General features: G+C 48.8%; 1 protein-coding gene across 2 annotated transcripts; it reads left to right on the forward strand.

The window, feature by feature from the left end:
- Positions 1–7: 7 nt before the first annotated feature.
- Positions 8–24,741, forward strand: DNAAF10 (dynein axonemal assembly factor 10). Of its 2 annotated transcripts, none has more exons than XM_083175744.1 (8): positions 8–125; positions 12,270–12,370; positions 15,586–15,716; positions 16,809–16,910; positions 19,785–19,900; positions 20,003–20,137; positions 22,051–22,148; positions 23,705–24,741. In XM_083175744.1, the coding sequence occupies exons 2-8, from the start codon at positions 12,288–12,290 to the stop codon at positions 23,910–23,912; spliced, it is 873 nt and encodes a 290-aa protein (XP_083031870.1). In that variant the 5' UTR covers positions 8–125; positions 12,270–12,287; the 3' UTR covers positions 23,913–24,741. The 2 variants fall into 2 exon arrangements, with proteins under 2 accessions (XP_083031870.1, XP_083031869.1); XM_083175743.1 differs by lacking the exon at positions 8–125 and adding an exon at positions 184–519.
- The last annotated feature ends 20 nt before the right edge of the window (positions 24,742–24,761 follow it).

The raw sequence follows: 24,761 nt of genomic DNA on the forward strand, positions 1-24,761 counted from the left end.
CCCAAACGCCATTTCCGGCAGGATCCTAGTGAGCTGTCCTGACACTGCCTGTGCACAACGACTCACTACCATACCTTGCTTATCCGTACATGCGGCAACATTGCCCGGACTATGACTAGACTGAGGTGAGGTCATACATTACATGTATGAGGGTGAGACAAACGGCCGGCACTGTAACCATTCTATACAGTCATTAGGAACGGGCGAGGGACGGGCAGCCACCCGTGTCTCTGTGACAGTTGGGTTTCCCTGGGTGGGAGGAGCCTGTGTGTTTGGGTCACACTCACAGTGAGAGTGTCAGCTCCTCAGGTCACCACACCGGAGCCCGCAGCCATGTCCTCGCCACTGGAGAAGCCGCAGATCATCGCTCATGTGCAGAAGTCGGTGAATTACACGCTGTTTGACTGCAAGTGGATCCCGTGCAGCGCCAAGTTCGTCTGCCTGGGTAACCTGGCCCGGGGCAGCGGCGTCTTGCAGGTCTACGAGATCCAGCACGGGGAGGCCAAGCTCGTCCGAGAGGTCAGCACCGGGAGCTGCGGCTAAGGGGGGTGCTGGGGGGCGTGTGGGGGTCCTGGAAATGTCATGGGGGAAGCACAGGGAGCTAGATCTGCTGTGTAATGTGTTCTAGGCGTCTGTGTTACCATGGTAACTGGTGGCTAGTAATGGCCCCTGTCTCAGTATTTCACCCATGCTTTCACCACAATATTCATATAGTGTACGAATGTTGGATTATCTATCTATCTATCTATCTATCTATCTACTGCCACTATTTCTATCTCTCTCTTCAGCACTTCCCATCCTTTCTCCCCTCTTTTGCCCCATCTATCTCTTCCGCCCCCTTCTATGTTATATATTTATGTTTATGGCTAATGTGATTGTCAGTAAAGTCTGTTACCAGCATGCCGTGAGATATAATAAGTGTTTCGACGCTGTACAGGACTTACTTTTCATTTGAATGATTTCTGATGAATTGGGGGCAGGCAGGGGCATGCCTGCGTTCGCAGGGGTCCGACCAGCATTTCTATAGGCGCGTACACCGTTTTTGTGGGCATGCCCATGGCAACGCTGGGCGGACCCAACAACCACTGTTCTCTGTGATTGAGAACAGGTCATCCGTTGCTATATATTCACCCATTGTACCTGGTGCAGGATGAATAGTAAGTGGGGGAGTTATCCTGCCATCTTCTAGTTCCTGCCATCTTCTAGTTCCTTCCAGTTTAAAGGCCTGAAGAACGGATATTTGATGTTCACACAGAGTTCCCTCCTTTCATTTTGGTCTTTGCATAAGAGTCTTTCAAGGATGTCCCAAATGTCTGGATGAAGGTTGCTCTGATACCATGGAGTATCATGTAGGATGGACTGCACAATCTTGTCTGACTCATTGCCATGATAAAAAGGGTGTAGTCCTGTAGCCATTACAAATAATACTACCCCAAGCAAAGAGAGGTCTGCAGCTCTGTTATTTGGGATGTTACAGAGAATCTCTGGGGCCATGCATTCCAGAGTCCAGGTCTGGCCTATGATTTTCTCCCTTCTATGGACATTCATTGCAGAGAAGCCAAAATCAGCGATCTTCGCATGGCCAGCTGCATCCAGAAGTATATTTTCAGGTTTAATGTCCCTGTGGATAAGGCCCCTTGTGTGCAGGAACTGCAGCCCACAGAGTATTTCTGCTGCTAAAAATCTGGTAGTTGGAACATCAAATAGGGCTCTGCTCTCTTTGAAATCAAAGAGGTCTCCCAGACTCAGGTATTCCATTACAAAGATTACATGGCCCTGTGTGTGGAACCCGGCATATGTGTGGGGGAAGAACACACTCTCCCCAGTTTTTTTCAGCACCTCTTTCCTTCCCACATGGAGTTTTTTATAAAGTCGGATACTACTTTCCTCTTTCTTTATTATTATTTTCACTGCCAGATGCTGTTTGCTGATGGAATGGGAGACTAGCAACACTTTCCCAAAATTGCCCTCTCCAAGCATTCTGTGGAAGGTCAACTTGGCCAGATGGTCCGTGGCCTCTTCGGGGCTATCTGGGGGTTTCTCACTTGCATCTGCTGACTTCATCTTTTTCTTGCTTGTTTTCTCACTTGCATATGATCTTTTTAGGCCCCTCTGTCCAGAACCCTCTATGATGGTCTTTTTGTTATCTGCTGTCCCCGTCTGATGATATTTTAGTGGCCAGTCTCTTACACTTTCCCTCAGTTCTTTCACTGCTGGTCTTCTGCACCTTCTTCGTATTTGAGGCCTCATCTGACGGCTCCCGTTTTCTTTTCTCTGGGAGAGTCTTTGAAGCTATCTCCTCTCTCACCTGAATGCCTTACCATTTTGGAGTCCTCACCTCTCCCCTCACATACAGGCTCCTCTGTATTCCTCTTGCTAGGAACCACAAGCACGTCTGTAGCAGACCCGATGTTCTTTGGTCGCTTTCTCTTATTTAAAAACATATTGTATAAACAATTGAAACAAATTCACCAAGGACAAAAAAAAAAGCAGCTTCACACCATAATAGCTGAAGCTACACTAATGGAAATGATGCTGAGACTCTGAGCCAGATGACATGATTACCATGTATGGCTGTGTGTGGTACAACATTTGTACCACACACTGCCACACATGGTAATCATCATCTATGGCTGCCACACTGTGTGGTATAGCCAATGTAGCCACACATATACATTGTGGCTGTGTGGCTACATAAAGTGTCCCTGTGTGAGACACTGTGGTCTCTGTTTGGGGAAACACCTTTATCCTTTGGCACAGTGGCTTCACCACTGAGGTCCCAGAAGGACCAGGACTTTCATTTTAATCTCCCTCTCTTCTGCACGTAGCCATAGAATGAGTCATTTCTGGTTCACATTTAATTAAAGCTTGCTTTATGTAAATATCCTTTATATTACTTTAGGGGTAATTCAGACTTGCTTCGCTGCCTAGCGAGCAGGCAAACGCAAAGACGCCAGTGGACGCTGCTGGTCAGATCCTCTACTTTTCAGATGAACGCTATCCGACAAATTCTGGGCGGGCGTTGACATCATGTGATGTCATCCACCCACCTCAAGCAGGCAGGGTCATGCCTGCGTTTGCTGGGGTCTGCCCACCGTTTTATTGGGCACGCCATGAAATGCTGGTTGGACCCCAGTGAACGCCTAGTGCCTGTCACTCAAGCATCCAGCGCTCTGGCAAATCTGACTTGGCTTTCTTAAATTTGAATATATATTTTTCCATTCCATTTCCATTCTCCATCTCTTATATATTTAGCCAGATCTGTCACTTAACCCCTGTGGAGAACGTTCCTGTGTAGAACAGTTTCACTTTCATGTGTCTGACGTTCCACCCCCTTGACATCACCTCCCCCCGCCCAGCCAGGGCTACAGTACACGCCCACCATCCACCATTACTCCACAGCCACCATCCACCATTACTCCTGCACATCCCTACCCTCTGCCAGGACCCCCGCGACCCCCCTCCCGCGATTCGCGGGACCCTCCGCGACCCCCCCCCCCCGCGACCCCCCCTCCCGCGATTCGCGGGACCCCCCGCGCCCCCCCCCTCCCGCGAATCGTGGGACCCCCGCGCCCCCCCCCTCCCGCGATTCGCGGGACCCCCCCTCCCGCGATTCGCGGGACCCCCGCGACCCCCCCTCCCGCGATTCGCGGGACCCCCGCGAACCCCCCCCTCCCGCGATTCGCGGGACCCCCGCGACCCCCCTCCCGCGATTCGCGGGACCCCCGCGACCACCCCGGTATCCGGACTATTGTTAGACAGCACTTACATCGACACCATTAGTTCGACAGCTCAATAGGTCGACATGGTTTTAGGTCAACATACCATTAGGTCGACATGTCATTAGGTCGACAGCTCATTAGGTCGACATGTTTTTAGGTCGACACTGCCATTAGGTCGACAGTGTCTATGTCGACAGTCAAAAGGTCGACATGGGTTTTTTCACTGTTTATTGAGCCGACATGTGCCGACAGGCGGTATTTCATGCCCTACTATCCACTAGGGCGTGGTGGGAGAATAAAATAGTGTGCCGAGCGCAGCGAGGCACCGTGCCCGAAGCATAGCGAGCGGCTGCGGTACACTTCAAACTGTGTCCATGTCGACTGTGTCGACATTTCGGCCAAAAAAACAGTGAAAAAACCCATGTCGACCTTTTGACTGGCGACATAGACTCTGTCGACCTAATGGCAGTGTCGACCTAAAAACATGTCGACCTAATGGTATGTCGACCTAAAACCATGTCGACCTATTGAGCTGTCGAACTAATGGTGTCGATGTAATGGCTGTCGATGTAAGTGCTGTCTAATATCCGTCCCAGACCCGACCACCCCCTCCCGCGATTCGCTGGACCTCCGCGACCACCCCCTCCCGCGACACGCGGGACCCCCGCGACCCTCCCGCAAATCGCGGGACCCCAGCGACCCCTCCCTCCCGCGAGCACCCTCCCGCGATTCGCAGGACCCCTGCATCCTCCCCTCCCGCGATTCGCCGGACCCCTGCGACCCCCCCTCCCGGCATTAAAAGGGCCCCCCGCGACCCCCCCTCCCGCGATTCACGGCACCCCCCTCCCTACTGTGATTTGCGACCCCCCTCCCGCAATTCGCGCCGCCCCCTCCCGCGATTCACGGAACCCCCCGTAGCGCCCCCCTCCCGCGATTTGCGGGCCCCCTCGGCACTTCTCGCGATTTGCGACCGCCCCCTAATTCACACATTCGGGGACCCCACCTCTCGCGATTCATGCCCCCCTCACGCAATTCACGGCACCCCCCACACCCCCCTTCCTGCGATTCGCAACCCCCCACGACCCCCCCTCCCGCGATTCACGAAACCCCCCGTAGCGCCCCCCTCCCGCGATTTGCGGGCCCCCTCGGCACCTCTCGCGATTTGCCACCGCCCCGTAATTCACACATTCGGGGACCCCCCCTCCCGCGAATCATGCCCCCCTCACGCAATTCACGGCACACCCCATACCCCCCTTCCTGCGATTCGCAACCCCCCACGACCCCCCCTCCCGCGATTCACGAAACCCCCCGTAGCGCCCCCCTCCCGCGATTTGCGGGCCCCCTCGGCACCTCTCGCGATTTGCCACCGCCCCGTAATTCACACATTCGGGGACCCCCCCTCCCGCGAATCATGCCCCCCTCACGCAATTCACGGCACACCCCATACCCCCCTTCCTGCGATTCGGAACCCCCCCACGACCCCCCCTCCCGCGATTCATGCCCCCTCCCGCGATTCACGGACCCCCGCACCACCCCCCTGCGCCCACCCTCCCTTGATTCACGCCCCCCTCATGCAATTCACGGCAACCCCCCACACCCCCCCTCCTGCGATTCATGACCCCTCCCGTGATTCACAGACCCCCGCACCACCCCCCCTTGACTCACGGCACCCCACGCGCCCCTCCCGCAATTCACGGACCTCCGCAACCCCCCCTCCCGCAATTCACTAACCCCGACAACCCCCCTCCCGCAATTTGCGGACCCCCCTTCCCACGATTCAAGCCCCCAGCGGACCACCGCGGCCCCCGCTCCCGCATTTCACGTACCCCCGTGACAATGGGGGATCCTGTACCACCACAAGCAGGTACCGCCCCTAGGTGGGAAATCCGGCCCTGGCTGCCGCACTGCAGGTTTCCCCACTGCCCTCTACACCAGCGCCACAACTTTTATCAATGTCTTGCCCACATACCACTATTATACAGCCTCCTGCTCTCATGCACGCTCACTCCCTCCCAGTGGGAGGAGACGCTCACCCACTGCCGGGAGCTGCATACTGTCCCCCACCCTCCTCCAGTTCTAGGGATGCCCATCAACCATCAATGATTTTCAAATAATCAATGGTTTATGGCCGATGTTGAATACTTTTGCCATCAATGTGGGAGGACACTGCCCTGCCTCCTGTTCTCCTGCCTCGTAACTTCCGCCAGTGGAGACCCGCTCACCCTGTGTTGCCCACATTCCCCTATCATGCTTTACCGCCCAGCCTCCTGCTCTCATGCACCCTAACTCCCACCCAGTCGGAGGAGACACTGACTCCTGTATTTCTGTGCTGCCACGCTGGACCCTCACCCACTGGCAGAAGCTGCACAGTGTCCACCACCCTCTTTAGTCCCCCGTATGCCCACACACCCCTATCACTACCCAGCTTCCTGCTCTCCTGAACCGTAACTTCCACCACTGGGTAATCGCTGACGCTGTGTTGCCCACATACCCCTATCATGCCTCATATCCCAGCCTCCTGCTCTCATGCACCCTAACTCCCACCCAGTAGGAGGAGACACTGACTCAGGGCCACCGTCCGGTACTCCTGTGCTGCCACACTGGACCCTCACCCACTGCCAGAAGCTGCAATACAGGGCATCTTTCATACAATTCTAACCATATTTCTCACAATACAAATGTTCACAAATTAAGGGGCGTAGCCCCTTACGCCGGTGTGAAGAGTGCCCGTAGGGCGCGATGAATCACCTAGTTCTTTGATATTATGTAATACAGTACCTCACGCATACCTCCCAACATGAGCCATTCCAGGAGGGACATAATGCTCTGCTCCTGGACTTCCCTGGTAATGTATGATGCCATCACCTGTGTTGAACAGGTTAATTGATAAGAAAGGTGTTTCCATACAGGTGACGGTATTCATACATCAAGAGGGAAGTCCAGGAACAGAGCATTGTGTCCCTCCTGGAGAGGGTGATGTTGGGAGGTATGCGGCAGTTGTTGCCAAACTTTTTTTGCCTTATGGTGCCCTATAGTATCAGAATTCTATCCATGGCATCCCAAAAATTTTTATTGAGAACTTTTAAATAAATATATTGTGTTTATATGTCATCTTTAGGTTTTTATTATGTAGTGAGGAACAAGATTTGTTTCTGTTTGTCCACAAATATTATTATTGGCAGCCGCAAGCACTGGTTTATCCTGTTACATGGACAATTATTACAGTAATTTCAATTGGTCCTGGACCCCCGACCCAAGGAAGCAGCGGTTTGGGAAGCACTGCAGTACAGTAAGGACCCATTTAAGACTTATCACCATTCCCATTCAGCACAACATGATGTGGGTGTAGCTGAGGTACCACTAGGTTGCGCTCAAGCCTTTCCTACCTCTCTTCTGATCTCTAGCATTCCCAAGGAAGCGGAGAGGACCCTAATTATATGCACACTGCCCAAATACGTTGTTAATTCAGGAAATAAATCCGATCTAGAACTCTCCCTCTGTTTCTCTTAGTATTTATATTATATGGCTGGATGGACTCATCGAATTCTTCAGCTGCAATTGGGAGCCTGCTGTGATATCTGACAGATAATGGATCATTTTAGGATTTTGTTCTGCAACTTAAATGAGGTGGAGGGTCAATAAACAAAAATTGTAGGGCAGCATCTGCCATGTGGGACCCCACTTTAGTAACAAGGTAACAGACCGTCTGTAATGTAGTTGTGCACGTACTGATCATGAGGGCATCGTTTCATAGTAGAAAGTCCCAACAGGCCATAATAACATGTTTTGATTTTGTTGTCTCTGGTGCTGGGAGGTGACGCAGTCCTACAGGGACTACTTTACAAACACTTTCTTGGTTGCACCAGGCCAGCAGGGACCAGACCGATCAGTGTGTAAACATCTCTGAGCTCAGCTGACTTCGAAGAAGAGGTCACCTGTTTGTACCATCTCCGATTCCCTCTAATAGGCTACGAGGGCACTGTGTCCTGATGGAAACGTGGTGGCATTTATTTATTTATTAACCGTTTCTTACATAGCGCACACATATTCCACAGCGCTTTACAGAGAATAATAGAACATTCACATCAGTCCCTGCCCCAGTGGAGCTTACAATCTATATTCCCTACCACATGTAATTACACCATCTGTGCTGCCCTATTTCAGTAGCCCGCAGCGGCTTTGGTATACCACATAATATTAACACTTCAAATTCTATTTTCAGATGAAATTTTACTTACGTTCTTTTTCTGACTGAAAAGGTTATGTAAATATATTTTGTAGTAGTTCTGTGTATACTAGTTAAAAGCCTGTCAAAATGACGGCTTCTGCAACATACTTTCACTTTGCGCTGAGACCGTTTTTACTTTCACTTTGTGCCATACTTGCCTACTTATGAAAACTAGTTTCAGGGAGATTCTAGTTGGTGGTAGAATTTTGCACAGCTCCCCACTGAGGGGGCGTTTCATGCTCCACCCAAAGGGGCGTGTCTAGTTCCATATATGGAGAGATTGCGAAAAGAGATTGTGAAGTGCGTGCTGTGTACTTCTACATCTAAAAGTAATCTTCTAAAATGACTTATATCCAAATGTAGGTGATCCCCAAAGCAGTTAGTAAGAGATACTATACTTGGTAAAGAGCTGGGAAATGGTGCTGATGATTCAATGTAAATTGATCTATCTCTTATTCCTTTTTTCCCCCCAAAAAATGTAACAGTGTAATGTGGGCTAGGTGAAATGAGGGAGATTGCTAGACTAATGAGGGAGAGAGGGAGATTGCTGCTATTTCAGAGAGTCTCCTACAGAATGCAGGAGTGTAGGCATTTATGCTTTGCGCTGTGAGCATTTTTACCCCACAGACTCTCCACCTCACCCCCAGTCCCTATCTGCTCCTACCTCCGATCTGTCTTCACAGCTCCCTCCCTCCATATCCAGCAAGTTTGAAAGAGATCAGTGTCCCTGCTCAAATTGTTTTCACTCTCTCTGTTATACCCTCTTTTTAGCACACAGAGGAGTCATTTGGTCCATCGAGTGTCCTCTAGTGGTCAGTGGTGGTACTTCACCTCAGAGGTGAGGCGTAGTTAGCTATATATATTTACACTAGGCGATTCATCGCGCCCTACGGGCGCTCTTCACACCGGCGTAAGGGGCTACGCCCCTTAATTTGTGAACATTTGTATTGTGAGAAATATGGTTAGAATTGTATGAAAGATGCCCTGTATTGCAGCTTCTGGCAGTGGGTGAGGGTCCAGTGTGGCAGCACAGGAGTACCGGACGGTGGCCCTGAGTCAGTGTCTCCTCCTACTGGGTGGGAGTTAGGGTGCATGAGAGCAGGAGGCTGGGATATGAGGCATGATAGGGGTATGTGGGCAACACAGCGTCAGCGATTACCCAGTGGTGGAAGTTACGGTTCAGGAGAGCAGGAAGCTGGGTAGTGATAGGGGTGTGTGGGCATACGGGGGACTAAAGAGGGTGGTGGACACTGTGCAGCTTCTGCCAGTGGGTGAGGGTCCAGCGTGGCAGCACAGAAATACAGGAGTCAGTGTCTCCTCCGACTGGGTGGGAGTTAGGGTGCATGAGAGCAGGAGGCTGGGCGGTAAAGCATGATAGGGGAATGTGGGCAACACAGGGTGAGCGGGTCTCCACTGGCGGAAGTTACGGGGCAGGAGAACAGGAGGCAGGGCAGTGTCCTCCCACATTGATGGCAAAAGTATTCAACATCGGCCATAAACCATAGATTATTTGAAAATCATTGATGGTCGATGGGCATCCCTAGAACTGGAGGAGGGTGGGGGACAGTATGCAGCTCCCGGCAGTGGGTGAGCGTCTCCTCCCACTGGGAGGGAGTGAGCGTGCATGAGAGCAGGAGGCTGTATAATAGTGGTATGTGGGCAAGACATTGATAAAAGTTGTGGCGCTGGTGCAGAGGGCAGTGGGGAAACCTGCAGTGCGGCAGCCAGGGCCGGATTTCCCACCTAGGGGCGGTACCTGCTTGTGGTGGTACAGGATCCCCCATTGTCACGGGCGTACGTGAAATGCGGGGGCCGCGGTGGTCCGCTGGGGGGTGGAATTGCCGGAAGGGGGTCTGGGGGGTCTGCAAATTGCGGGAGGGTGGGTGGTGTGTGGGGATCCGCGGTTAGCGGGAGGGGGCGGGGGTCCGCAAATCGTGGGCGGGGGGCCGGGGGGGCTTGAATCGTGGGAAGGGGGGTCCGCAAATTGCGGGAGGGGGGTTGTCGGGGTTAGTGAATTGCGGGAGGGGGGGTTGCGGAGGTCCGTGAATTGCGGGAGGGGCGCGTGGGGTGCCGTGAGTCAAGGGGGGGTGGTGCGGGGGTCCGTGAATCACGGGAGGGGTCATGAATCGCAGGAGGCGGGGGGGGGCAGCGAATCGCAGGAGGGGGGGTTGCCGTGAATTGCATGAGGGGGGCGTGAATCAAGGGAGGGTGGTGCGGGGGGTCCGTGAATCAAGGGAGGGGGCATGAATCGCGGGAGGGGGGGTCGTGGGGGTTCCAAATCGCAGGAAGGGGGGTATGGGGGGTGCCGTGAATTGCGTGAGGGGGGGCATGAATCGCGGGAGGGGGGGTCCCCGAATGTGTGAATTATGGGGCGGTCGCAAATCGCGAGAGGTGCCGAGGGGGCCCGCAAATCGCGGGAGGGGGGCGCTACGGGGGGTTTCGTGAATCGCGGGAGGGGGGGTCGTGGGGGGTTCCGAATCGCAGGAAGGGGGGTGTGGGGGGTGCCGTGAATTGCGTGAGGGGGGCATGAATTGCGGGAGGTGGGGTCCCCGAATGTGTGAATTACGGGGCGGTCGCAAATCGCGAGAGGTGCCGAGGGGGCCCACAAATCGCGGGAGGGGGGCGCTACGGGGGGTTCCGTGAATCGCGGGAGGGGGCGGCGCGAATTGCGGGAGGAGGGTCGCAAATCACAGTAGGGGGGGTGCCATGAGTCACGGGAGGGGGGGTCGCGGGGGGCCCTTTTAATGCCGGGAGGGGGGGTCGCAGGGGTCCCGCGAATCGCGGGAGGGGAGGATGCAGGGGTCCTGCGAATAGCGGGAGGGGGCTCGCGGGAGGGAGGGGTCGCTGGGGTCCCGCGATTTGCGGGAGGGGGTGGTCGCGGGGGTCCCACGTTTCGCGGGAGGGGGTGGTCGCGGAGGTCCAGCGAATCGCGGGAGGGGGTGGTCGGGTCTGGGACGGATATTAGACAGCACTTACATCGACAGCCATTACATCGACACCATTAGTTCGACAGCTCAATAGGTCGACATGGTTTTAGGTCGACATGTCATTAGGTCGACATGTCATTAGGTCGACAGCTCATTAGGTCGACATGTTTTTAGGTTGACACTGCCATTAGGTCGACAGAGTCTGTCGACAGTCAAAAGGTCGACATGGGTTTTTTCACTGTTTTTTGGCCTAAATGTCGACACAGTCGACATGGACACAGTTTGAAGTGTACCGCAGCCGCTCGCTATGCTTCGGGCACGGTGCCTCGCTATGCTTCGGGCACACTATTTTATTCTCCCACCACGCCCTAGTGGATAGTAGGGCATGAAATACCGCCTGTCGGCACATGTCGGCTCAATAAACAGTGAAAAACCCATGTCGACCTTTTGACTGTCGACATAGACACTGTCGACCTAATGGCAGTGTCGACCTAAAAACATGTCGACCTAATGAGCTGTCGACCTAATGACATGTCGACCTAATGGTATGTCGACCTAAAACCATGTCGACCTATTGAGGTGTCGAACTAATGGTGTCGATGTAATGGCTGTCGATGTAAGTGCTGTCTAACAATAGTCCGGATACCGGGGTGATCGCGGGGATCGCGGGAGGGGGGTTCGCGGGGGTCCCGCGAATCGCGGGAGGGGGGGTTCGCGGGGGTCCCGCGAATCACGGGAGGGGGGGGGTCGCGGGGGTCCCGCGAATCGCGGGAGGGTGGAAAGCGGGGGTCCCGCGAATGGCGGGAGTGGGGGTTACGGGGTCCTGCGAATGGCGGGAGGGGGGGTCACGGGGGTTCCGCGAATCGCGGGAGGGGGGTCCCGCAAATCGCGGAAGGGGGGGGTCGCGGGGGGTCCCGCGAATCGCGGGAGGGGGGTCGCGGGGGTCCTGGCAGAGGGTAGGGATGTGCAGGAGTAATGGTGGATGGTGGCTGTGGAGTAATGGTGGATGGTGGGCGTGTACTGTAGCCCTGGCTGGGCGGGGGGAGGTGATGTCCAGGGGGTGGAACGTCAGACACATGAAAGTGAAACTGTTCTACACAGGAACGTTCTCCACAGGGGTTGAGTGACAGATCTGGCTAAATATATAAGAGATATCAGGATTGCTTTAAGGATTGTGAGGCCTCCACCAATAACATTGCCGATCTGGTATATTAGTCCAGCACTGACTGACAAGGCTCCTGTGTGGTGGCTGTTTCCCTGTATGTGTATTTTTTTTTTGGGTTATTGTAAAATAATAGGTTGTTGTTCTTGTGTATTATTATTATGAGCTGCGTTTAGGTTAGTTGTTAATTGCACACACCTTGACTTGATGTTTTTTTTTCTATTGAATAGATCGAAAAGCCAAAGCCTATGAAATGTGGGACCTTCGGAGCCAGCACGTTGCAGCAGAGATATTTAGCCACTGGGGACTTTGGAGGGAATCTAGATGTATGGTAAGGAAACTTATGTGTTCTGCTGGTTTTTATACCAAATAGCCGGGTCGCAACCAGGATTTTGTGCTGTGACCCGGCTGTTGACCCTTTTCCACTGCCGGCCCTACCCAGCATAATGCCGGGTGGGTGACGTCAGCTGAGGAGGGTCCTAGGACGGCACTTTGAGATGAGGGGTTGGGATCATTTGGTCTATTGCATTATGGTCGAAAGTCATTAGGTCGAATCCATTAGGTCGACATGCTAAAAGGTCGACATGACTCTAGGTCGACATGGGAAAAGGTCGACATGATTCTAGGTCGAAAGGTCATTAGTTCGACAGGTCATTAGTTCGACAAGGTCATTAGTTCGACATTGTCTATGTCGACATTCACAAGGTCGACATGGGGTTTTTCACTGTTTTTTTACCTGAATGTCAACACAGTCGACATGGACACAGTTTAAAGTGCACTGCATCCCCTCGCATCGCTCGCTGCGCTCGCGATGCGTCGGGCACGGTGCCTCGCTACGCTCGGCACACTATTTTATTCTCCCACCACGCCCTAGTGGATGGTAGGGCATGAAATACCGCCTGTCGGCACATGTTGGCTCAAAAAACAGTGAAAAACTCCATGTCGACCTTGTGAATGTCGACATAGACAATGTCGAACTAATGACCTTGTCGAACTAATGACCTTGTCGAACTAATGACCTGTCGAACTAATGACCTTTCGAACTAGAATCATGTCGACCTTTTCCCATGTCGACCTAGAGTCATGTCAACCTTTTAGCATGTCGACCTAATGGATTCGACCTAATGACTGTCGACCATAATGCAGTAGACCAAATGACCGCATCCCGAGATGAGGCCATCTCCCAGCTTTGACTATTTCAGTGCAGTGAACATGTCCCGAGTCGCTTCGAACTGTGTTACACTGCACTGTGAGCAAGGTTAAAATGGCCGCATAATTTAACTAGGAGCATTTGCTGCGCGTTCACGTGTAGTGTAAAAGCGGTATTAGTGATCTCATTTAGGCACTGTAACCATGATCACTAATGCCTTTTACTAAAGTATCTGTAAGCAGGTAAAGGAAGGATGGAATGGGATCGTTTGGTCTACAGCAAGTTGGTCAACAAACGTTAGGTCGACATGGGTCTAGTTCGACATGGGTTTAGGTCGACACAAGCAATAGGTTGACACAAGAAGTAGGTCGACAGTCAAAAGGTCGACATGGGGTTAGTCACAGTTTTTTTTACCCGAATGTTGACACAGTCGACATGGACACAGTTTCCAATGCACCACATCCCCTACTGCGCTCGGCACACTATTTTATTCTCTCACCACGTCTTAGTGGATGGTAGGGCATGAAATGCCACCTGCCGGCACATGTCGGCTCAAAAAAACTGTGAAAAACCCCATGTTGACCTTTTGATTGTCGACCTAGACCCAGTCGACCTAATGCTTGTGTTGACCTAGACCCATGTTGACCTATCCCCCTATTCGACTATCTTGCTGTAGACCCAATGACCGTATCCCGGAAGTACAACATATACAGCTTCAATTACACAGAGATAATCATATAGTTGGTTAAAAATATGCCAAAATATGGAAAGCACGAACCCTGTGTGTGCTCTGCATACAGGACCTTTCACCACATAACCAAAAAGAGACAGGTAGCGTTCAACCAAACAAAAAAGTCTTTAGATTCACACAAGTGAAGGTTATTATTGTGTAATTTGACCACACATTTCATATATAATCTAGTTTGCCACATAGTTCCTGTCCTGATTTAACCTTCACACATTATACACTTCATATGGATTACCTCATAGATAGTTTACAGCACCCTCTGGTGGCTGAAAGTGTTAAAACAAAAAGCCTTGTGCGAGTTTCAATTTCTTGGGGAAATTTACTGTACTAAAGGTGCCCATACACGGTACAATTGTTGGGTGCGATGAAATGCGCGCTCCCATCACACATCTCATCGCATAGCTCAAAAGGTACGTGCTGCACTTTTTGGACTAGATTGCATCTCCTTTCATTGCAAAACATATGCGTTGCGATCTAGTCCAAATTGCATACAATAATTGTAAGCTTGCAAGCAGGACCATCCTACCTCTGTCGGTCTGTTACTACCCAGTTTGTTTTATCACTGTTGTTTCCAATTGTAAAGCACAACGGAATCTGCTGCGCTATATATGAAACTTTAAATAAATAAAAATCATAACCATGCATAAATTACATCGATCCTATTTTCTCCAGAAGATGTCTGTCATTTTACATTGTAGACATTTATTTAGTTTTTATCTGAAATGTCTACATTACACTGAGGATATGTTTTATTTCATTTAATTAGCCCAGAAAATGCGTACAGTATATATACACACTGTTATTAGAGTTTTTCTTTTTGTTATGTTGTTTTTAAACACAATTTGTCACCAGATTGTACACTGTTTTTTTATAATTCAAAACAACCAGAGAGTTTGTATTCTAGAGATGTGTCTTCAGATTATTGCTGCAGTCGCACCAAACAGCCCCTCTTGGCGCGCCAAATCCTGTGAGAATCTGCGGTACTTGTTTCCTAGCATGGCGCCACCGATGTCAATTGTATGGCATCGGGTCTATCAGATCGGTCGCGTCGCATTGCACCAATTTTTAATTGTACAGCCACCCTGATGGCTGATTCCTATGTTAAATGCCCTCCCAGACCCGATTTTTAATTGTACACCCACCCTCATGGGTAATTAGTATGTAAAATTCCATTGTTAACGCCACGCCACAATCAACGTCAACCCGGAGCGTGGCGAGCGCAGCGGTACGCGTCCTCTGGCCTTTTCATACCCCCACTATGCACGTCGGCGTGGAGTTGATTTTATATAGTGTGGCGAGTCACCGAGCCCGAAGCGTGGCGAGCGCACGCAGATTACTTCACATGTATTTTGCGGGGCTCGCCATGCTTCAGGCTCGCTGCGCTCGCCACACTATATAACATCAACTCCACGCCGACGTGGATAGTAGGGGTATGAAAAGGTCGGAGGACGCGTTCCATTGTATGCCATTGTAATGGCATGCGATGCAACGCGATTTTACAATTGTATAGGATCGGGTCCCATCGCATACCTCAAGTTATGATATGCGATGGGACCCGACGGGCGCCGTACTAGGAAACAAGTACCTTCTCTTTCTTAATGAAAGTGATCACATGATGTAAAATATTGTTGGCATATTTGTGGTTTAGGAATCTGGAAGCGGCTGACACACCAGTGTACTCTGTGAAAGGACACAAGGAAATAATTAACTGTATTGATGGAGTAGGAGGCGTAGGCATCGGGGAAGGGGCTCCGGAGATTGTAACAGGGAGCCGTGATGGTAAGTTAGCTATCTTATAGACCTAAAGTTACATTTAATGGGGTTTACTATAGAACAATGAACTACAGCTGTCTTTACACAGTGCAAGTGGCTACTTTACCCATTGCATTGTGAATATCAGGGACTCCCTTCTTTCAAACGAGGGTACACCCTTCTTTCTAGGTGGTGGGATTGGAGAGTAAGCAGGACTTCAATGGCGCAGTAGTATCTGCCGTATGGTGATCACCAGACTTTATTACCCTCCCTGGAAACGAGGGGAGTAAACTCTTGTACATTATGCGACTCTTTTAGTAGCTATACGGTAAGATGTATCTACTCCAAAAATGCAGTCAATTCAGTATAACAACTTCTCTATAGAAGCCAATGAGCTTTGAACACAGATTTACCCTTAGAAGCATTTGACAGTGTCCAATGTTTGTGATTCCATCCAGAACAATACAGGTTAAAATAACCTCAATGCATTAGACTACCTATACAGTATATCATTTGAATTTAATAGAGTATTCTATATCAATTCAGATCTAAAACCTCATATATTATATTACATATTAAACTCACCAATGCCAATCAAAAATGCAAACATGGACTAAATTCTGCCCTCTGGACCATATACATGTCATGTTTTCCAGGTCACCTGTCTGTTGTTAAAATGTGACAGTTGGTGATAAACAGTGACCTGGAAACTGTGACCTGTGTGGGGTCCTGAGGACCAATTTTGACCACCTCTGTTCTAGAACATCCTAAGGATGTTCCGTCTACAAACTTATTTTAATACCTTGGAGAATATCTGCTTTTTTTTTTTTTAGAATAAAGATTTTTTTTTTTTTTTTATTGGCATTCGTCTTATAGAAAACAATATGATCGCTTGCTTGGACAGTGGAGAGAAAGGATTATTACAATTCAAAAAAAGTTTCTAGAATGGGCGACATTTTGGAATTGGAATAATCCTTTCACTCAATGATGACCACAAGCATAGAACAGCTGCCAGCTTAAGGTTGAATGTACCTCTAAGTGTTTTATTGTATATATTAGCCTAGTACAGAATAGGATAATAGCATTAATAGGGTGCATTCAGATCTGGTTTTCTTCCAGGCACTGTGAAAGTATGGGACACAAGGCAAAAAGACACTCCAGTTGCTAATATGGAACCAGTAGAAGGAGAAAGCAAAAGAGATTGCTGGACAGTGGCTTTCGGTAAGTGTCTGCTCTCTCTTCCATCTATAGCAGGAATTGTATAGACACTGGAAAATAGCAGAACATTGCCACAGGGATATTGCTTGTCTAGAAAAGTGTTGTATGGTGGCCAAACACTTGGCCGTTCTCTGGTGGTTTTATGTAATAGTGGCCATTACCATTACGTATATTGTGTATAGAATATTGTTACACGCTAAAGGCCCCCATACACTAGTCCTAAGGACAAGTTGGACCAAATTCCCCCCTAAATCGCCTGGGAGGCTCACTTAGGAATTAGCACTTGGGATCTGCAGCGGGAAGCAGGAGAGCCAAGCAGCCATGATTTGTGGGAACCGGCAGCAGAATTTGAAAAAATATTTTCAAAACACTGGCCAGCTGGTTATATCAACGGCCTCCAATCAGCAGCTGGCCAGTCTTGTAAAAATATTTTTTTAAATTCTGCTGCCGCTTCTCGCCCAGCACCTGCCGCTGTCCACTCCTGCACATACAGTAGGTGTGTGCCAGCAGTGCTTCACTGCTGGCACACACCTACGGATTGGACCCAATACATTGGGGCTGCTAAAAAGCACACGCGATGTGCTGGTGATGGGTCCGATCCGACAAATTTTATGTGCAACAGGTTTAATCTGTATGGCCTGACCCGATGTGCACGTGACTGTGCATGGGGTCGGATGGAATGTCACACACATACGATTTGGACCGATTTCTCGGTCCAATTCATCGGGATTGGGAGAAACGGCCAAAATCTTACTAGTGTATGGGGGCCTTTAGACAATCAGTGCTAGCATTACCTGTGGGGGCCAAGCTTAGGGCTGCTTGGCATTACAGAACTTGGGAGTTCTGACAGCATCAAATCCTATGGGGGCTTCAACCACTGTCAGAAATGGAGGGATCTTCCTTTATACATGGGGGAGATACTAAATATTCTCCCCCCAAATACAGGCATTTTCTTGCATAAGCTACAAGTATTTAATGATAAATGGGCCGTATCGGGAGGGTTTTCCATCGAATTACTAATTCCCTGTGCTATTAATGCCAGTGTGTACCCGATAAGTGGCAGGATGCTTTGCAATGTGCAGTACATCATACCCAGAATGAGAGTTTATAGACTACAGTAAAACTGCATCTAGTGGCCACAGAAGACGTGAGGCAACTCCTGTTTGGTTATGCCAAGGGATACACTAAATAATGAAATGTCGGCACTGGCGTTGCAGACCATGCGTGGCTTGTGGGCACTGGGGATCTGCAGGGATTATTGCTGCCACTGGTGCCTGTTCGATGTCCGGTTATTCCCAACCTCTGTCTGGCGCCACTATGGTCTCTTGTGTCTCCCCCCAAAAAATACCCCCCCCCCCCCAAAATGGCTGCCACCTTAGAGGAGACCATTTTTATTGTTGCTAGAGGAGGCATCTGCCATTTTGGGTAGGACATTTTTTATGGAAGGAGAAGTGAAAGACTCCTGCAGCGGTGAGGGGTGGCCAGAGGCCAATGAGAGGGGGAAATCCCCTGTCAATGAGCAGGTACCATAAGGTGGGGGGGGGGGTGCATTTTTTGTAGTTGCGCCATTGAATGTCAGACCGTGCAATACATTTTATTTTAGCTAGTAAAGAGTGCTATACAAGACTTGCCGCTTTTTAGGTAGTCACTGACAGGAGGCATAACTCATGGCAATGTTAGCCCAGGTACTTGGACACCCCCTGTCCTCAGTCATACCTGTAAAAGATCTAAAAATGCCATTTTGGCAAAGATTTCACCAATTGAAGAATCGCTGCCACTTCTGTGAAGTAGGTTTTTAGCTTTATTTCAAGAAGTGGTAAGTGGTATAGTTTCTTGGGTTCAATTGGAACCTAAAAATTCTACTTGTCAGGTCACCATGGTAACTTCGTGATTGACCATGTCTGCCTCTCACCTGTAACCTACCGGACAGGGACAATTAGCGCTCACAGGCGTAGTGTTATGTGCTGTTACATTGGTCAAAGCCGCAATCCTGTGTCGTGCCAAGATCCCCAGCAGATTCTTTGCTGTGGGGCAGGGATACTTTAGGATCACAGGCTGGTGTTATATTATTACAATGTTTGTCAGTGTCATCAGTACATGTCTATAATGCTCTGCAGAGGAGGAGCAGTGTGGTAATGTTCTACAGAGCAGGAGCGGGGTGATAAAGTTGTACAGAGCGGGATGATGATGTTTTGCAGAGGAGGAGCGGCGTGGTAATGTTTTGCAGAGGAGGAGCGGCGTGGTAATGTTTTGCAGAGGAGGAGCAGCGTGGTAATGTTTTGCAGAGGAGGAGCGGCGTGGTAATGTTTTGCAGAGGAGGAGCGGCGTGGTAATGTTTTGCAGAGGAGGAGTGGCGTGGTAATGCACAACAGGCTAAAGGGCAAATATAAGTGATTTAAACATTTGTTGAATGTCCAATAAAATGTATGTTTGTTACTTATTCTCTGACAGAAGCTTATCCTATGTCTCATTAGCAGACTATTTGCTTTCCCAGATTTCCTTATTTCATCTGTCCGTTCCCTTTCGATCTCATGCGATCCCAGCAAGTGAGTGCAGCACTTGAGATCTCCGGCTCCAATCAGATGGGCACGGGACTGCGCATACGATCGGAATCGGAGACCAAACACATGCGATTTGCCACTTTTGAGCCGATTTCTCAGCCCATTTTGTCGGAATCCGGGGAAAAGGGTCCAAATCGCACTAGTGTATCGGCACCTTAACTGTCACTTCGCAGGCTGTATTTGCTAAATGACTTTAGCTCTCATTTGATGAATCTACCCCTTTTTTATTGAACACCTTAGGAATGCAATGGGTAATTATTATTTAAATGCTTCTGGTCTTTTTTTATAATGTGTTTTTTTTGTTTTTGTTATTTAGGTGATGCTTACAACCAACAGGAGCGCGTGGTATGCGCGGGCTATGATAACGGAGACATAAAGCTGTTCGACCTACGCAACATGTCCCTCAAATGGGAAACCAATATTAAAAATGGGGTATGGTGATTGTTCATTTATGGATAGATACTTCTGTTTGGTTATTGTCCTCTTCACGGTACTCACTGACCTCTGATTTTGTACAATGAATGTCTCTCTCAGGTCTGCAGTTTGGAGTTTGATAGGAAGGATATCATTATGAATAAATTGGTCGCCACTTCTTTGGAAGGGAAATTTCATGTTTATGACATGAGGACCCAACATCCTACCAAAGGTTTTGCATCTGTGACAGAAAAGGTAACCTCATCCTTCCGCTCTGTGCAGCAATGGTCCCTGCCTGCCTCCTCAGCCCTTGTTGTGAGGTCCCAGGAGTGCAGTAATATAGAATTCTCTGACACTCTTTTCTACTGCACTGCTAACCAGCGGGACATGTATCAAAAGTAGACAGCTAAATGACCTCATGGACATTAGGTTGACAGGGAAAATGTCGACAGTCATACAAGTTGATATGGTTAAAATGTAAATATGTTGATGTTTAGCATGTCAGAATACAGTTTTTTGCTTATTTTAGCCATAAATATAATACAAAAAAGTTCCGCCCTATCCTCAACATATCTTCCTTAGTGGATGTCGACATTTTACATGTTGACATAAGGTCCATGTGGACATTCAGAACATGATGACATTCTGATTGAGCCCAACCAGGAGACTATTAAATTAACAAGGTGTTCTCCTTTGGAATTATTTTGTATAAAGGCATCCATCAGAAACCATATATATTGGAATCATTTCAGTTCACACATTGTAAACTCACCCGGACAGAATTATCTGTTTCATTTAACTACATTGCTTTCTCTTTTAATTACAGCAATGCCTATTAGTAGTCTAGACTTTTTGCATATAAAAAAAAACACGTGTGTTCTAAATAAATTAAAACCAAAGGTCTCCCCCCTGCTTCATCACCCCATATATAAATGCCCTCTTTTAGTTATTAGATTACATTTAGGTGCTTTGGTAACTACCTAAATCTGATTGCTATGGGAACCTCTACCCACGGCTTATTGCTCCGATGTTGCATAAGGCACCCGGTATTACAGATTCACAGTCCCAGGAGAATAGCTTCGTTCTGAAGATTAAAATCTGTAATGAAAAATGAAAGGCTCTCACTGGATACAGATAGTAAAAATAACATATATCTTGGTTCCTCTTTTATCAGACGCTACTAAGCTTGGGGTATAGAGGGCACTATCCAGTATTTGGTAATGAACTACTACAACTAATGAAGCATCTCCTCTATATAACCTCTCCTTGCAGTTGCTCCTTAGTTCTTTTCTAAAAAAAAAAAAAGCCCTGAGGGTAGGACTAAAATAATCAGGTGGTAACATTGAACATTTGGGACCATAGTAAATGCCTCCAATATTTTGCCTATGGCTGCTGATTGTCTCCTAGTTCAGTGGTTCTTAACCTCGGTCCTCAAGTTCCACCAACAGTTCACGTTTTTCAGGTCTCTACAGGGATCCGATATGTAATGCCGGCGGTCGGAATCCCGACACTGGAATCCCGACCGCCGAAATCCCGACATGGGGGGGACGTGGAGCGCCCCCCCTTGCGGGCTCGCTGCGCTCGCCATGCAGCGGGCCCGGTGCCTCGCTACGCTCTGCACGCTATTTTATTCTCCCTCTATGGGTGTCGTGGACACCCACGGAGGGAGAAAGTTTCGGGATTCCAGTGTCGGGATTCCAACCGCCGGGATCCCGACCGGCGGCAAATTGACTGCATCCCCTCCACAGAGAATCACAAGTGACTTAACTGCCTGTAATCTTTAAAAAAATGTGTCTGTGAATAATAAGTGCAACTGCCGGGTGACCTGGAAACCGTGCACTGTTGGGGGTCCTTGAGGACTGAGGTTGAGAACCACTGTCCTAGTCCACCCTGTTATTTTACCTGCCACTTTTGTGGGTTTGGGGTGATTTCTCCACTCTTTCATGCCCTTCACATAGGTCACCCACTGCAGAGTAATTGCATTCTATAGGTGCGTTGAGGATGACTTTCAAGTTCTAACTGCATTGTACGAGAATCCAGAGTGCGTTCAGGAGCGTGATGTGCGCATCAATATAATGACCCAGAACAGAACTGGCAGCTAAATGAATACTTCTCATTGGGTTCTCATTTTCCAAGTGCATTTACATCTGTCTAAACCTCTAAACCAGGCGCACAAGTCTACAATATGGCAAGTCCGGCACTTACCGCAGAACAGAGATGTCTTTATGACGACCGGAGGAGCCGGAAGTCTTCATCTCTGGAAATAGTAAGTATATGAGCTATAGTGGTTTAGATAGAACATGTTTGAGAATGCATAGGTTTATCAAGAAGGATAACTATACACTCTGCTACTCTTCATAAAGACACATTCAGACAAAGTGCATTACTTCACAACTCAACTGTGCTGCAGGTATATGGCCCCGATACAGACGAATACACTTCAGACTAAAAAAACTTTTTTTTCTTTAAAATATATAATTACTTTGATATATACAGTATGTCATTTAAAATGATTATCTTGGAACACATTACTATGTACAAGTTGTTAGGGTGGGGAAGTCTCCTCTGTGTGTGACAATTGTAACGTGTTGGTTTTGGAAACTAGAGAAATCAGGGGGGTAACCTATTATCCTCAATGCTGGCGTCATTTTCCTGGATCGGTATTATGCTTAATCTTTGATAAGAAGCCCCAGGACCCCACTCTTATCCCCGATCCCATGCGAGTCCACTTTTTGCCCATAAAAACAGCCACTGATTAGCTACTGTGACAAAGACCATTGGTCTTTAATAGCGATATCTAGCCATTTTTATCAGCCAAAACAGCATCAGGGCAATGGGTTAATGCCCATCTTCTTGGTAATCTGGGGAGGAGAGAATGTCTTTCTATATACAGGTTGAGTATCCTGTATCTGTATATCCAAAAAACCAAAATATTCCAAAAACCGAAGTTTTTCAGAATATTTTGTTTGGGTTTTTTTCCCTGACCATTTTTTTCATACTTACCACGTCCCCCTGGGTCTGCAGCGAGCTTCAGGATCCTCTTCAGCGGCATCTCCGGTCCCAGTGGTGCATTGTACGGGCACGCCGGTGGCATCACTGGCGCATCTGCAAACTGGTGCAAAGCACCCCTGGGATCGCTGAAGAGGATCCTGAAGGCCGCAGTGGCCGCCGGGGCACCATAGGACCAGGTAAGTATGTTAAAAAAAAAATATTCCAAAAACCAGAAAAATCCCTTATCGAAAAAGCTTGTGGTCCCGAGCATTTCGGATAAGGGATACTCAACCTGTATTACAATGTATATTTGGGGATATTCGATCTTAGAGGTGACTTGATTCCTGCCGTACATGCATTTCTGCAACAACAGGTCCCTTCTATTTTCTATTAATACAGGGATTCTGGATAGAACTAGGTCCTGACCCCCTTTTGAGAACAGATCACCTGGCACAACTAGAGGAAGACCGGTTTCATTGGACTCTGGCCTGCTCTTTATTTATGACTTATGGCTGGGAAGTAGTCTTATGTAGTCCTGTCAACATAGGTTATGGCCGATTAATTGTAAGCTTAATTTATATTCAGGAGCATGCAGCCAATACGTTTATTAATTTATGTGCTAGTCTTCTGGATATTGAGTTTGCCCACAAAAAAAATGGCTGCTTTACCTGCGTCCACCCAACAGAGTACTTAAAAAAAACAAAAAAAAAAAAAAAAAAACCCAGATAACTTTTTTTTTTTTTCTATTGTTCAGGAGGAATAGCCGATGTCAGAGATAAGCATGACTACTGGGAAGGTGTTTTTTAATTAGTTTGCTTCTATTTTTCCTAGTGATTACCCTGCCCAGCGATCACGGAAAGACGCAGATGGAGTTGATATGGGAGTAGCAGGAACGGTCAGTCTATTGCAAAATGTTACTCTGTCTACCCAGCCCATCTCTAGCATAGACTGGAGTCCAGACAAGAAAGGATTGTGCGTTTCCACCTCATTTGATCAGACCGTCCGTGTGTTGATCGTCACCAAGCTGAACAAACTTTGATTTTAGGTTTCTACCACACAGACAATTAGAATCCACCAGCCTCACACATTTCCCTCTTTCAAAGAGACCAACAAAGTTCGTCAGAGAAAACAAGACAATCTCCCCGATTTCAGAGTTGGTAGAAATACATTTATGGCGCATACAACTATAATGGTTATGCTGGCTGGTGCTGTTCACTGTGGTCTCCGGTATTATGGGGGTTATTCTGGTTGAGTCGGATGGCTCCGAATGCGGACGGACGGCCGATGGTTGGTGGAGAGGGGCGTGAAGGGCTGTTTGGCCTCATTACCATATGCATACGCCCTGCGTTTCATAGGCGTTCCCATGAAAACGCTGGGCGTACGTATGGTAATGCGGCCGTGGCGCACGTGTGGGGGGCGGACATATGACATAGATGGATGCCAGCTGCCCGCCCATATCCCTTGCATATTTTTGCAAGGAGAAATGCCCGAGTGGTCTGGAGCACTCAGTGCTGCCTAACCACTCGGTCCAGCATTTGATGGTCGGTGACCATCGAATGATGGGGGAGGTTCCCAGAGATGGCGGAGGTGTTCTCGCGGTCCGTTCGGTCGGCGTCTTACCGCATTCGGACGGTGTGAGCGATCCGTATGGAATGCGGGGCTTAGAACACTTGGTTCCTGTCTGAAAATACGCATCCGATTCAACCAGATTAAGGCCCTATGTGAGGAAAGCATAAAATCGGGTAACAATGTGGTCCGCTTAAGAACCAACTTGATTTATACTGGTTGTAAAAATGGTCTCCTGCTGTCTTATAACTGATCTTTCTTTAAAAAAACTGTTTTTATAATAAACGACTAATATACTGTAACAGATGTTTTTTATTCATTT

Source organism: Crinia signifera, chromosome 3, assembly GCF_055691185.1.
Source record: "Crinia signifera chromosome 3, ASM5569118v1, whole genome shotgun sequence".
Classification (NCBI taxonomy): Eukaryota; Metazoa; Chordata; class Amphibia; order Anura; family Myobatrachidae; genus Crinia; species Crinia signifera.

Bases quoted from the DNA above. Each gene is read 5' to 3' on its own strand.
- DNAAF10 (XM_083175743.1), top strand. From the start codon at position 334: ATGTCCTCGCCACTGGAGAAGCCGCAGATCATCGCTCATGTGCAGAAG. The intron at 19,901-20,002 runs GTATGGTGATTG...TGTCTCTCTCAG, and splicing joins AAACCAATATTAAAAATGGG to GTCTGCAGTTTGGAGTTTGA. The intron at 20,138-22,050 runs GTAACCTCATCC...CCTCTAAACCAG, and splicing joins TTGCATCTGTGACAGAAAAG to GCGCACAAGTCTACAATATG.